The sequence below is a fragment of the Onychomys torridus genome, chromosome 16 (assembly GCF_903995425.1).
Source record: "Onychomys torridus chromosome 16, mOncTor1.1, whole genome shotgun sequence".
Classification (NCBI taxonomy): domain Eukaryota; kingdom Metazoa; phylum Chordata; class Mammalia; order Rodentia; family Cricetidae; genus Onychomys; species Onychomys torridus.
In genome coordinates this window covers 11,571,137-11,586,937 of record NC_050458.1, presented here as the reverse complement: position 1 = coordinate 11,586,937, position 15,801 = coordinate 11,571,137, and the positions used below count along the sequence as shown (strand labels likewise).

The 15,801-nt window shown below is 36.9% G+C and overlaps 1 protein-coding gene across 1 annotated transcript in view; it reads right to left on the bottom strand.

Annotated features, from left to right (window-relative positions):
* Pkhd1l1 (PKHD1 like 1) overlaps positions 1–15,801 on the bottom strand; it is a 158,587-nt gene that overhangs the window by 89,393 nt on the left and 53,393 nt on the right. The window contains exons 29-38 of the mRNA XM_036207672.1: positions 14,934–15,098; positions 13,922–14,043; positions 11,022–11,154; positions 10,104–10,296; positions 8,417–8,559; positions 7,662–7,766; positions 5,137–5,325; positions 4,273–4,443; positions 3,780–4,006; positions 2,069–3,053 (exon numbers count right to left, since the gene is read on the bottom strand). Coding sequence (XP_036063565.1) covers positions 2,069–3,053; positions 3,780–4,006; positions 4,273–4,443; positions 5,137–5,325; positions 7,662–7,766; positions 8,417–8,559; positions 10,104–10,296; positions 11,022–11,154; positions 13,922–14,043; positions 14,934–15,098 — 2,433 coding nt within the window. The remainder of the gene's footprint in view (positions 1–2,068; positions 3,054–3,779; positions 4,007–4,272; positions 4,444–5,136; positions 5,326–7,661; positions 7,767–8,416; positions 8,560–10,103; positions 10,297–11,021; positions 11,155–13,921; positions 14,044–14,933; positions 15,099–15,801) is intronic.

The following is a 15,801-nucleotide window of genomic DNA, read 5'->3' as shown; positions in this document are numbered from 1 at the left end:
GGGTACCAAAATACCTAAATTTTACATGAATAGATAATGATCTTTATAGCTTATTACAAATTAAAATTTACAAGTAGTTATATTTAATTCTTATAATAAAAATTACTTCATGATTGACTAATGAAGTAACAATTATGAAAACAGAAATAATTATGAGTCATTACCATGAAATTACACATGTGAATAAAATAGTTCATGCTAGCAATATTTTCAAATATATGCTAAAATTGTTTTAAAAAGGTTAAAATTCTGTTTGACATTTGAAATGCTATATTCTTTTAGTGTGATCAAAAGCCTGTCTCATCACTAAATCAAGCGGCTCAGGTCTCACTTTCTACTCATTTCTTATTTGTCACGCCATTCTTTAGAGGACACATTCAAAGGCAGAGATGGAAGGAGGAATTGTTGTGGAAGCAAGAAACAAACGCCATTACTTTCAGTGACATCAAGTAGACGTGCCACTTTATGATGACTGGGTGCCTCCAAATAAACATATTTGCTCAGTTTTAAAGCAAAATTTAGTTGTAAACTTCCTGAGGGTGGTGAGTGCATCTTACCCACACATAATAAATATATTTCCCAGTATTACAAACTAAAAGAGACATTTTGAATCTCTTATTTTATTTAACATTCTTAGTTATATATGATTAATGAATTTCTTTAATTGTCAGTAGGTAAGTACATATATAATAGTGAAAGTGATGTTAAGGGAAAGAGATGTCCAAATGTCATTGTGAAGTTAACTCAGACATCAAGACCATTGTGCTAGTTACTGTTTTGTCAACCTGACACAAGCTAGGGTCATTTGTGAAGAGGGAACCTCAGTTGAGAAAAACATCTTCACTGGATTGACTGAAGGCAAGTCTATGGAGCATTTTCTTGATTAATGATTGATATGCAAAGGCCTGGGCCAATCGGCCAGTACCAGCCCTGGGCAAGTGCCACAGCTGGGCAGGTTGTCCCAGGTGGTATAAAAAAGAAGGCTGAGTAAACCATGAAGAGTAAGTCATTAAGTAGTGCTCCTCCACAGCCTCTGTTTCAGAACCTGTCACCAAGTTCCTGCGTTTAGTACCTACTTTGACCTTTTTATATGATGGACTGTAATAAGGATGTGTTCACCAAATAAACCCTTTTCTACATGAGTTGTGTGTTGCTTTGAGTCATGATGTGTTTTCCCAGCAGTAGAAAGCAAGCTAAAACAGCCATTCTATTGACTTAAGTTATGCTGCAGCTGCTTTTCTAGGATCCCTCACTGTAGTGAGTAGCCATTCCAGCTTTGACCTGGAAGTTCCAACCCCCGGTGAGGCTTTGGTAACAGTCACACCTATAAGGTGGGGCTGAGAGAGGACGCTGAAGACCCGGGATCTGGATGTGGGGGCTTCTCTTGGTTCCTGGACCCTGGATGCTGGAAGTAGATCAAGCAGAGTTCTCCAGAGAACACTGCCGGACTGTGTTACACCTTTCCCAGACCCTGTAAACTATCCCTTCACTTGTAAGTTACCCCACAAAATAAACCTCCCTTTTAACTATATGTGGAGTGGCCTTAATAATTTCACCAGTACCTCACACAGATGACGAATATTCAAATAGCATGAAGATCAGAAACAGTGGCACATGGCAAAGAATAAGATGCCATCTCCATCTGACTACGTCACTTCCTCATAAAGAATTCTGTTGTTCCAACAATAATCAGTTGGAGTTTATAGAAATAAAATGCTCTGTATAATTATCTGGGTTAAAAGATTCATGAATGTTAATAGTTATTTCTTGTGCCATATCAGTATTAATGACATAAACTACTCATTTTGCTCCTAAGACAGTCATCTATTTCTCTCTCATTTGTAATTTAGGTCAAGTTGATGGACACTGTGTTCTTATATAAAAGTTGGAATTTTATATTGAGAATGCATGAAAAGAGTACAAAATAGAGACTGTGAAGAAGTTGAATCCCATGGATTGTATTAATTGGCTTCAATATGACTAAGCAAAAGATATACTTTAGTATCATAACTCCATAATGATGAATATGACATCAATACATTAAAAAGGCATGTAGATACTGGAATACCTCTATTTGGGATGATTCTTTTGAGAAATGGAGTATCCTCCATGGTATATGTAAATGGCAAATGTGGGTAAATGACTGCATTAACAGAGATCTTCAGATTTACTGTACCAGCCCTCCCAGCTGGGGTGCTGCAGTAGACCTCACTAGAGTTGATGAAAACAATTTGACAAGGGTTATCCCCAACAGTAACTGTGGTGTTGCCAGGAGAAAAGCCATTGCCTGTGATCCTCAAAGTGGTTCCACCAGCAATGCTTCCAGAGCTTGGTGACGCAGAAGCTTCTGGCGGGCTGCTGACAGTCAGGTTTCCCAGAGCCAAGCCCTTAGACCCAACCACAACATGGAGAGAATGACGTCCAGCAGCTAGTGGAGTCATAAGAACAGTAATGTTATTTTGGTTAACTTCTATTGCTGTGAACTGTTGACTTCCAATAAATACAGAAATCTCTTCCAACACTGTCCCAAAACCCTCTCCTTCAATAAGGATATTTTCCGATCCTTTGATAGAATTTGGGAAGACTCTTGTTACATAAGGAGCAATGTTTTCTAGATATGAAAAGCTGCAGTTGCCCTGACATTGGGCAGGTACTCCATGTATTAGAAGGTCTACAAGAGCAAGTTGTTGGGGAGCAGGAGAAGTTTCACATTCAACAGCTGTGTAGCTCACAGTTAGAACTTTACATGGGAAATCTCCCATAAAGACTTGTACATCGGCAGAAGAAACCATGAATCCAGAGCCTTGGATGGTCACCCTCGTCATTCCTGTAGTTGACCCTGCTTTTGGCAACACCATATCTATGTTCGGCAAAAGTACAAACCGCCTGTCAAGTTCACTGGGCACTGTGTTGATAGCAGTGCCTAGGTTGTAGACAATCAAAGTAACAATTTCTCTGATGCCAACATCCATTGAGTTTTGAGGATCGATATGACACATAATAGTATTTTCACTACTTTCTTCTACAACACAAGGGTAGCTACCAATTGTAACCTGGAAGAGAAATGAATATGAAATAAAGTATATTAATACACAACTCTCATATGAAATTTATGTTTGTATTAGCATCAATTATATTTTTAAAAAGATAACTCTGTGAAAAATTTGCATCCATAAAATTAATTTGGGGAATTGATGAAGACATATCTTAAATTGACTTTAAAAGTAATGTCATCATTGCACAAATATGTTAATATCTATGCTATCACATTAGCCAAAAAGTATAAAAACTAAATACTCATAAACTGGATAAATGAATAGACTTGATGTGATATACATGCCATACAATGAAGTATCTATTTAGCCATGAAAAGAAATGAAGTACTGAAACATGAATGAAATTTCAAATATATTACATCAAATAAAAATAGTTGTTCACAAAGAACTTTATATCATAGAAAAATGTTCAGAATAGGCAAATCTATAGTGAAGAAAACAGATTAGTGGTTACTAGAGTACCAAAATGTATGAAGGAGGTGAGTGATGCCCAAGGAGATTTCTTTTATGATTATGACATGTTCTAAAACTTATTTCAGTCACAAGTATACAACTCCATTAATATACCATTAAATATACACAAATATTTGTAGCTGTAAACTTTGAGTAAGTAGTGTGCCAATTATAGATCACAAATCTGATGAAATTAAACTAGAAGATTGTGGTCATAGTATCTTCTTTTCATTGAGTAGACAGGGAGAAGAAGAGATTTGATTTGCTTACCTTATTAGCACATGTAAGACTACTGAAGCCATGTCCACTGATAGTTATAAGTTCATTCACTGTTCCCGTAGAGGGAGTAATGTTGCTTATAGATGGCGAAATACAATTTGAAAGCTCAAAGAATAATTTATTTGAATTTTTAACCATGGTGTCATTCAGGCCACACAGGGGTTCTGTTGATAGGCAGCCTGTTGCAGTACTTGCCAAGTGCAAATTCCCTGGGTCTGCTTTAGACAAAAGAATGATCTGTAAGCCATGTACACCATCCTAAAACAAGAACTGCGTTCAGACTTCAGTTTACTTTAATGAAGGAGGCATGTGGTTTTAAATTCTGGAGATTTGGGTATTTTTTTTAACAGAGTAATTTTACAAAATACCCTCTAGCCTTAGGAAAAGACAAACACAGGGTAGACCCAGTCATCTGATATCTACTCTACAAAGGTCACTTTAAGCCTGGGTTATCTGGAGCAATTTCCATGTTTAACCATCTTACCTGGAGCATATGTTGCTTCAATGTTTCCCACAAACAGGTGCAGGGGAATGTGCCTGGTTTCAGCTGGTAAAACGTTAATGACTCCTTGGAGAGCTGTGGAGAGAGTCTCATCAACATATCCACTGCTGTAGTAATAGATTCCAGGAGAAGTAAACTGGTAGGAAAATGAACCTGCCATAAAATAAGATTGTACACAAGAAATATTAGCCATTAATGAGTCTTTGAAAACTATGTGAGGAAATTAGAAATTATTTAAATGTACGTGCAGATGAAAATTTTCTTATTTTTCATGTGTCTAATAGCTCAAAGGGAAGTGTTAAAGAATGATTCACTAACTATAAAGGGATACATACACATATATATTGTGATAGAAAAAGGTGAGATCCAGCTTTATTTTTTAAAGAAAACTATAGAAAGTCAGGCCTAATTTTAAAGTAAAATAACATACATTGAAAGTGTAAACATACTGTTATAAGCATTGAACAAACTAGTCAATCTGAAAGGCACATTCACTCTCAGCTGTTCTATAAGAGATGCTGATAAGCTGATTCCAGGAACAAAAGCTCATCGTTTATTGTCAGATCTGTGTGACTGGAACATACAGTCCTCTTTCATTGTACTTTGCTGAATGACACACGTTTCAGTTGGTCAGTTATCATGGCATCAATGAAGATAATAAAGACCAGAATCAATTATAGTACACTTAAGATAATTGTTTACAATTATTTATAATATTTTTAAGCAGGTCTAAAATGCCAGGTAAACTACTTCATGGTTTTATTTGTATGACTAATTTATGTAAGCATATTTGCCAAATCTAAGAAAAAGGAGCATGATGAAAACTTCAATAAAACAGAGACATACCTGATACAGATTTTTGCCTGCCATTTGTAAATCCTTTGCCATCATAAGTCACACTTCCAGGGCTGGAGACTGAGAATACTCTGTACCCTATATTCTTAAGAAAGGGGTGTGCTTGCCAGTGCCACACCACAGTATCACCCACAGTCACATTTAAGATGGATGGTGACCAGGCATAACCTAGTCCATGCTCTGGGAATTAGAATTGAGGCAAATTTTAAAAGACAAAGAAGTAAATGTCTAAAAAATTAACCATGAAAACAACTATTTTTACAAAGTGAGAACAACTTTTAAATTAGTACTGTACACTTCTGTTTGTACATAATTTAAACAATCAACCAAAATAAAAGCAGGATTACTAAAAAGCAGGATAATGAGATGTAAATGAAGAAATAAATTGTAACTAGTAACTCCAGAAGTGATAAGCAGGAGACACTGAAAACAGTTGGATGCCTAATAAATAAGTTGTTTATAAGTATTACCTGGAATGTTTGTAACGAATTGATCAACTCTTAGCACATAAAATTTTTTTGGCACAACTGGGCATGCTCATAATTTCAACTTGAATTTTCTTTCTGAAATTCAAGACTGCTGTATCTCTGGAGGTCTTGGACTGCAACAAAGTCCCTGGCCATTCCTGACCATGAAATTATAAAGCCTGTCCTTCTCAACACAAGAGGGTCTCATAAATGACTACACATGTAGTACATAGCCTGACCTTAACTCGAGTATCTCATATATGACTACATATGTAGTATGTAGCCTGGCCTTCTTAACTCAAGCTCATCATATATGTGACTACATATGTAGTATGTATTTGACTTTTTAACTGCATATGGAGAACATTGCAAAAGTATATAAGAAACAACATCAATTCTCTGAACAGCTTGAAATATGAAATAAAAATCAACTCAATTTCAGCATGTCTCTCCCTTTCTTCCCAACTTATAAATGTTGGTTGGTATCTTAGCCATTAGGGAAATAAAAAACAAAACTGGTTTGAGATTACATCTCACAAGGGTCAGAATGGCTAAGATCAATAACACAAGTAATAGCTCATGCTGGGGAGGATGTGGAGCAAAGGGAACACTCCTCTATTGCTGATAGGAATGAAAACTTGTACAGTCACTATGGAAATCAATATGGCAGTTCCTCAGAAAATTGGGAATTGATCTACTTCAAGACACAGCTATACAGCTCTTGTGCATATACACATAGGATGCTCCATCCTACCACAAAGAAACTTGCTCAGTTTTGTTCATGGCGGCTTTACTCATAATAGCCAGAAACTAGAAACAACATAGATGTCCCTCAACCTAAGAATAAAGAAATTGTGGTACCTTTCCACAATGGAGTATCACTCAGCAGTTTAAAAATATGACATCATGAAATTTAAGACAAATAGATGGAACTAGAAAAACATCATCCTGAGTGAGGTAATCCAGACCCAGAAAGACAAATATGATATGTTCTCACTAATAAGTGGATATTAGCTGTTAAAAGAATTAATAGCTGTTAATTATGTTACAATCCACAGACCCAGAGAGGCTAGTTAATAAATAGGGCTCTAAGGGGGACAGGAATCTCCCTGAGAAGGGAAACAGAATGGATTTTTTGGGTGCACTAGGGGTGGGTGGGGATGAGTATAGGAAGGATCATGTGGGGGATGGAAGGAGAGAGACAGGGACTGAAGTCTGGGATTGGAGGGCATTTGGGGGCTGATGTAAGAAACCTACTGCAGGGGAAACTCTCAGGAATCTACAAGGGTGACATTTGCTAGGACTCCTAGTAATGAAGGATATAGAGCCTGAACTGTCCATGTTCTGTAACAAGGCGAGGTTTTCAAGGCTTCCAGTGGTGGGACTGGATCACCAATGCAGCCACAAGACCTTCGACCTACAATCTTTTCTGCCTGCAAGATGTGCTAGGGTAATGATGGCACCGAACTTGTGTAAGTGGTCAACCAATGACTGGTCCAATTTGAGGCCCATGCCAGGAAAAGGAGCCCATGACTGACAATGCCTAGATGACCAGGATTCCAGAGCGCAGGAAGAAGAGGAGGAGAAGGAATTATGGGATCCAGAGGGGTCAAAAATACTGAGAGAGCATGGCCCATGGGAATCTACTAAGCAGGCCTCATGGGTGCTCACTGAAGTGGCAATCAAGGAACCTGCTTGGGTTGCACTAGGTCCTCTGCATGTATCTTAAGGTTGTTGGCTTTGTGTTTTGAGTCCACTCCTGACAGTGGGAGGGGTGTCACTCTGCTCTCAGGGTCCTTTTCCTCCTACTGTGTTGTCTGACAGAGCCTTTATGTGAGGGTTTGTGCCTAGTTTTGTTGTATCTTGCTTGGCAATGTTCAGCTGATGTTCCTGGGAGGTCTTCTCTTTTCTGGGGGAAGACTGGGGGCCAGGAATAGATCTGGGAGAGAAGGGAGGTGGGAACTGGAAGGAGTGGAGGGAGCTGTGGCTAGGATATATTGCATGAAAGAAGAATAAACAAAAAAAATTTTTTTAAATGTTGGTTAGTACCAAAATGTGAACCATTGTTGGTAATTCTGAATACAGTCCCTGTTGAATGAAGAGTACATTTGATGACATTTTCTGATGATGATGTAATGTTGCACGGGAAAGATCCTAAAAATACAAAGGTAGGAAAACATTTTCAGTTGACTTTGTGAACTAGAGAGATGAACTATCAGTAGTAAAGAGCCAATGCTTAACAAGCTCTGTGTCATATGGGAGGATCTTTGATACTTTTGTTCCCAAGGGTGAGCATGGTTATATTTTCACAGAGGTGTTTTATTCACATTAAATACACAGTGATAATTGATTACAACTGAAAGATTCAAAAACAAAGTTGTTCACTTTCTCATCAGCCCTTTAACCACAAACACTTGACCCTTTCTACTTTAATAGAAAAAAGAACTGGAAAGAGGGCTCAGTAGTTAGGTAGGAGCTCTTGCTGCTTTTGCAAATGCTCCGAGTTCAGTTCCTAGCATCCATGTTGAGTGGCTCACAACTACCTATGACTCCAGCTTCAGGGTGTCCAGTGTCCTCCTCTGACTTCTATGAGTACCCATACATATGGACCCACCCTCCATGCACACATTAAAATATAGACAAGCAATAAATAGTATTTGTGTAACCTTTTTTACAATGTTTAAAAAAAAAAAACTGAAAGTATTTATGTAATAACCCAGTGCCTCCAGCAGATCGTTTTAATCAAGGAGAACCTTAACACCCCACCCCACCCCCCACCCCCGCTTGCAGGACAAAGGTTTTACCTAAGAGGATGGAATTCTCAGTTGGTATTGTGCTGAATCCAGAACCCATTATAGTGATTTCAGTGCCACCATACAAAGAACCTCTCTGTGGAAACATGTGGGTAACTTCCAAAATGTATCGAATGGAAGCTTTTAACTTGTTCCTGAAAAGAACAAAAGAATAGATTTCCAAAGAGCTTCCTTACCTCAGGCCCACAGTGTTTGGGGAATAGGAAATAATTGAGTACATATGTAATTAGACATAATTTTTTCAGACCAGATAATCTGGTAATAATATTTACTTTGGTTAAATGTATTTGTTAATTTTGAAAGCTAGAATTTTAAAAAATATAATAGCAGAAGTATGTGAGATGAAAAGTCTTAAGATAATATAGAAAATTTGATTATAAGAAATGAGATCACAAGAAATAAATGAAATTCTTTAAAGTACTTGACATTTTTACTATAATAATATATGAAGGCAGATTTACATGTAAGAAAGGTAGCAACATAATTCCATACATTATTGAAGTAATTATTTTTTGTGTGATTCTTTTTAATTTTTCCTACTTTTTGAAAACTTGTCAAGACTTTCCTTCTCATTATCTCAGGGAAAGCAGTTTTTACTTTGTTTTATTAGAGATATTATGCCATCAAATTGTACAGTGTTCTTTTGATTAGATACATCCTACGTCCCAAGTCCCACCATGACAACACAATCTCTGTAGATCCCAATAAGGTTTTGCGTTGCTTTATGGAACTCCTTTAGTGTGCTGAATTGCCATTTCTCCAACTACCCTCTAAATACACAGTTTGTGTTTGACTCTGTACATACTATCATCCAGGAGCAGCAGAAGCCAGTAGCTTTTCAAGAACTCTGTGAACCCCTCCCTGTGAACCTGCCAAGGAATGCAGCCCTAGAATCTTGGGTTTACTGGCCCTCAGTCCCTGTAAGATTTTGTGGCAATTGTTTGTCCTTCTCTTCTGACACCTGCTCCCTCTGCCTTCTTTTTAAGCCATTGATTCAGCTTGCTCTTCTTCAAAGTGTTCCAAACTAGCAATTGTTTCAGAGAAGAAAAAATACATTGCCATCAACAGTTTCAGGGAAGAAAATTCAAAATTCCTACAGGAAGTAGAATCAGTGAGGGACTAGCTCCACTCCTTTCTTTAGATGGCCAGATACCAGCATAGTTAAATCACCTTCTCAGAGAATCCTGCCCTGTCCCATGTGATGCTAGTTCCCTCCATTATACACTCTTATAACAACTAAGATCCACTATTAAACTTTTCACATTTATAACTGTTACAGTACTCATTTAATTCTGTGCTGAGAATCCTCCCAAAAAATAATGAGTACCATTAGTGCAGGAAATTATTGCAAATCCAGAATTAAACAAATGCTCTCCCCCACCCCCCCTCTGCACTGTTAAAATTGCTTGAAAAACATTTACTGGATGAATGTAAGTCACACGACAGATACAGAAATCCTACCGCACAGAGATTTTGTAAAACCTGTTCTAAATTATTTGGTTCAAAAACCAAAGTGTTATTGTGTATTTTATGAGAAATTTAAAACATCTTTTCTATGAGGAGATATAAAAAGGTAAAGAAATCAATCAACATATTTGGAAATTAATGATTATTTTCTATCTCAATTTTATTAGCCCCAAACATTCCACAGCTCTATCAATTATAATCAGTATCCTACCTTGTTGATGCCAAGCCCCAATTTCTGACTTTGACATAGATGTTATGTTTTCCTGGAGGTAACTCAGGCAAAAGACATCTAATGTCTGTGAAGTTTGAGTGAAGAACTTGGCAGACTTTTCCTCCAACATACACCATATTTTCTGTGATTTTATTTCCAAAGTTATAACCCTTAATTGTTAAATTGATGTTTCCTATTGTTTTAAAAGAAAAAATACAACTTGTTTTACAAAAATTTAACTTTTTATCCTGCACCAAACTTGCATGTTAACCAATCAACATATTTATCTTTCATTGGATTTAGAAAACGTTGGCGCTTTCAGAGGCAAAATTCAAAAAAATGAGTTCATGCTTCTATATACACATAAAATGCATATTTGTTTCACAAATAAAAAAGTGTTTAAGTATTTTTCAAAAATACAGTATCTTTCTCACCATTGTTCATGTTCAGAGAAAAATTATAAGTTGACTTATTTGTATTTAAAAGTAAAGGAAATTAAAAAGCACATTTCAAAGTAAGGAGCAAAACTTTGGTGAGAGACTATGCTTTAAAAGACTTTTGGAAGTGGTTTCCATATATTCATCAAATGATTGATTTTTTTACTTGTGTGTTTATGGGAAAAGTCACTTGTGGACTCAAAATTACAGCAGTGTGATAGGTGCTACAATAAAGATGTAATGAAGAATAGCTTGAAATCACACAAAACCTACTACTGTTTATGGAGCTTTCACTGTCCTGGATGATCATTAACTGAAGAATGGACAATGCAAATGTACATATATATTATGGGATTTTACTCAGCTGTGAAGAAAAAGGATATGAAATTTTCAGGTAAATTGATGGAACTTGAAATAATCATACTGAATGAGGTAACCCAGACCATGAAAGATGAATGATTGATCTCACTGAGGAACTTACCGAAAATTGCCCGTTCTTTAGGGTTGAAATCAGTGATAACTGGTGTTTGTAAGCAGTTGTAACTAAAACTATCCTTTGCTGTGGCTTTAATTCCATTGGTAATAACAGAAATATCAACTGTACTTTCAATTCTCTGAAATAAATGGAAAAAACAAAATAGAAAATTTTAAGTGATGAAGTATTGGAAATCCAGTAATTTAGCTGGGGAGATAATCAGTCAGTGTTTGTGCTGCATGCATGACAAGCTGTTTGATTCCCAGAACACACATTAATGAGAGAGAGAGAGAGAGAGAGAGAGAGAGAGAGAGAGAGAGAGAGAGAGAGAGAGAGAGAAGCAGTAAGAAGCCAGAGGCGGTGGCTTGACCTCCCACCCTAGCCTTGTTGGCAACATCTAGCCAGTAAGACAGCTAATCTGAAAAGAACACAATGGACAATTCTTGTGGAACTACATCCGAGGCTGTATACATGCATACACACACACACACACACACACACACACACACACACACACACATTCAGTGGCTGCAGAAAGAGAATCACTGTAAATAAACTTCTGAAGTTGTTTCAGTCATGAATCAGAAGTAGTTCTCTGATAATTAAAGTTGTCATATTAAGCATAGGTTCTGCATTTAAATTCTCAAGACAAAGATAAATGGTCCTGCATAGTTTATGATTCATTTAACTGCATCTATATTATTGGATATTTTTGTTTTCGTTTTTCCTTTCTTTTTAATTAAGATAATTTTTTCATTCATTTTACACACCAGTCAAAGATCGCACTCTTCCCTTCTCCTGACCCCCCAGCTTCTCCCTCCCAACCCACTCCCCATTCTCATCCATAAGAAAAGAAGGCCTCCCATGGGGAGGCACATCCAGAAGAGTCAAGTCCAAGCCCTGCCCACTGACTCAAGGCTGCACAAGGTGTCTCTTCATAGGCAGTGGGCTCTAAAAGGCCTCTCATGCACCAGGGATGGATTCTGATCCTACGCCAGGCTCCCTCCCCTCAAGCAAATCAAGCTACACAACTGTTCTGCCATGCAGAGGGCCTAGTCCAGGCCCATGTAGGCTCCACAGTCATTGATCCAACTTTCATGAGTTCCCTCTAGTTTGGTTTGGTCATCCCTGCATGTTTCCCCATCATGTTCCTGATGTATTTGCTCATAGAATTGTGGAGAGGGTGCCTCAACTGATCTGTCTTGCCCCAGGGATCAGGCTGATGAATACCCTAACTGTTATCACAGAGCTTTTCTCCAATGACTGATGGAAGCAGATGCAGAGATCCACAGCCAATCACTAGGCAGAGCTCCAGGAGTCCAGTCAAAGAGAGAGAAGAGGGGTTCTATGAGCAAGTGAATCAGGACCATAATGGGAAATATTATTAGATTTTAAGGGCTACACAATGCAGCTGAGGTGTTCTGGGCAAATGGTTCTCCAACTGATAAAGAATAAGATATCATTTTAACCCTTTTTCTCTTGCTATAGACTCAGATATAATTCTTCTACTTCATTCACAAACTAGACTGAATAATTAGCTAATCTACTTACATACTCTTAAAAATATATAACTTAGACACAATAAAGCACTTCATACTTTCACTATGGCATCTGTGCAAATTCTCAGGCAGACTTTATTGTCTGGCATTGTATTAATGCACATGTTGTATTTAACTGAATGATTTAACAAAATGTTTTTCATATTGTCACAGCCTATAAATTCTTATTCTATCATTCAGTCCAATACACACTCAAAGAGTTTTGTCCCATAGACATCTTACCGATGCCCCTTCTTCCTCTGTTGTGTTTTGAGATTAATGAGTGCACCTGCATTTATCTTCTCTTTGCACATAATTGGTGAGCCATAGACCTGATTTAAATTTAAATATAATTTGGTGTGGGGGAGTTTAAGACCATGTTTTTCTGTATAGTCTTGGAACTCACTCTAGACCATATTTCTCTGTATAGTATTGGAACTCACTCTGTAGACCAGGTTGTCCTTAAATTCACTGAGATTCCCCTGCCTCTGCCTGTTCTGGGGTTAAAGGCATGTACCACCACCACCCAGCTTTAAGGATGATTTATGAAGAAGAGGAAGAAGAAGAAGAAGAAGAAGAAGAAGAAGAAGAAGAAGAAGAAGAAGAAGAAGAAGAAGGGCTGATTCTAAGGTGTTATATCCTATAGCAAATTTCAAACTTTTTGCCAACAAATTGAAACTTTATCACTTTTAAATATAATTTTCTGGGTCAACTAGATGGCTCAAGGTTAAAGGTGCTTGCTGACAACTCTGTTGATCTGTTTGATCCTGGGAAGATCCCTGGAAGAGATGTGACTCTGCTAACTTGTCCTCTTACCTCCACAAAGGTGCAGTGACGGGCATGTGTGCATTCATGCATGCACACAAAAAGTAATAAATGTAAATTTTCAATACAAATACAAATAAATTTATTTTTAAAAATTAAACGTTTAGATTTTTTCCGTTGAAATTTATAGAGTATTGATATTGAGTTCTTTTCACCTTTTAGTTTATTCAGAAAGCTTCTGATGACCCCTTAGTGCTGATATGACATTAATTCTTTTATGAGACTCTTTCTGATCTCCAATTTCCACTGAATTTCATCTTTACTTTGTTTCTATTTCTATTACACCAAGTGAGATGCATTGTTTATTGATGTAGTTTTGTGTAACCATCTTCAATGTGATTTTTAAATGTCTCAGATGAGGAGATAATATTTTGGTTTTGGATTTTAGTTAAGAGGTATTGAAGAAACAGTTTTTACAGATAATAATGAAAACCCTGAAATTTGTAGAAATATAACATTTGTCTCACTGCCTGTGTACATGTTTCCTAGTTGATAAGGTTAGGTCTGTTGGAGGTGAGGGATGACTGAAGTCAGAGGCCTTACTTTTGATGTTTGGCAGGTTATCATATTCAAATCTCCTTCAATCACATTGCAGGTTTCATTTCCAACCAAAACAGTAGAATTTTCACTAAAGCCAAATCCAGCTACAGTCAGCAGAGTACCACCTTTGTAAGAAAAACAAAGAAAATAAAACCCCAAATCAGATTAACTACAACAGAAACTTCCTCACCATCTAACTCATGATTTCTGAATCACCCAGTCCCACCAGAGGGATGGCAAGTGGGTGGAGGAGTAGCCGTGAACACAATCACCACCACAAGCACGGCTAAACTCTCAATTGCATGGGCTTTTTCATATTGGCTTTGGGATATGTAAGCAGCAACCACTCTGACCTGGAAAGAAGTCACAACATTTCTATTTACTTTAGCTCATGTGTGTGAAACAAGGGTGAATTAAGACTTAAATTTCAATATCTCTAAGCAAGAGGAAAACTAAGAAAAAAACACAATAAAATAAAAATAGAAGAGAAAAAAACAAAAATAATAAAATAATTAACACACACAAATCGATATTAAAGCAAAATTTCCAATATTAATCATGGTCAAAAAACCACAAAGTAAGTGAAACAGCAAAAGAAAAATGTGTGACTGTCTGTGTCAGCCTTCCTTTGTCCTGTTTGTCCCAGAACTTTATTCTAGGTCGAGTAGCTCCACTGAGACTCTGGTTACAAATGGAGCAGCTGGTAAGCAGAATAATAACTAATAAATCTTATCTTGACATAATTAATGAGGTTGTTATAGAAACATGTAATAATTGATGATATTAATTCAATAACCTATGACGTAAGTATAAGCAGTCCCCCGACTTGTGCTTAATAAGGAAGAAAAGAACTAGCCAGCCATTGAATCTCTGCACCTTTCGAAAGGACACTGTCCTTTGTCCTATGAGGGAAACTTAGGGTCCATGCCATTTTCCTGGCACTAGATATGAAACACTGAAAACCCAGTTGTGAAAATATATGTGGTCACCTCAGTTGAGAACTGTTAGCTATTACCTGCCAGGCTTCCAGAATCAGGCCAGACATGTGAGATCTGACTCCGATAAATGAAGTGGGATCCCTCACTCTCTAGATTCTGTGCTAGTCCAACATCAGCAATGGACACAGCAACTGGTACATGTCCAGCACTTCCATTCAGAATCTGGCACTTGATCTCATTATCTTGTGATAAAAAGAAGAGGAAAATGATAAAATACATGTGGCAGGGTTTTTAAGATTAAAAAAAAAAACCCTCAGTAAAATTAATTTGCAAGTATTACATTGGCATTTGTTTTTAGACTCCAAGAAATATATCCAACTACTCATGTTCTGATTGGGACAGGGAAATCTTAGTGGGAAGGTAGAATCTTTGCAAAATACTAGCTGCTGTAAATTAGTCACTTCTAGGAAACAGTAAATCCACAATGAAAGTAAATCTCAAAACATTGACCAAACAAGATGCACATAAAAATTTTTATCATTCTAATTTTTAATTTGAAATTTATATTAAATTTTTTTACTAAATTTTTGGCTCAACATATTACTTATGTCCAAAATTGAGTGAAATAACATGTTCTATCAATACAAGTGATAAAACTAAATGAAAACATTTTCTTCACTTCATTTACTACAGTTTAGGTAATAATGTTAAAATATTGGCTATATGACCTCAAGAACACTTTTCAATAAAACTCAACAAAAATGATTTGGCAAGTGGTCTTGCTCATAGGATTTAAATGTGATTTAATTAAGAAAAACATTTAGGATTGTGAATGATAACTTTCAGTGAAATTAAGTAACTGTGTTTCCACTAATGTCAGGAAGCAAAAGATGTAAATGATATTTAAATTCTGCATAACTGGAAAGAGGTCTTATGTAACTAGAA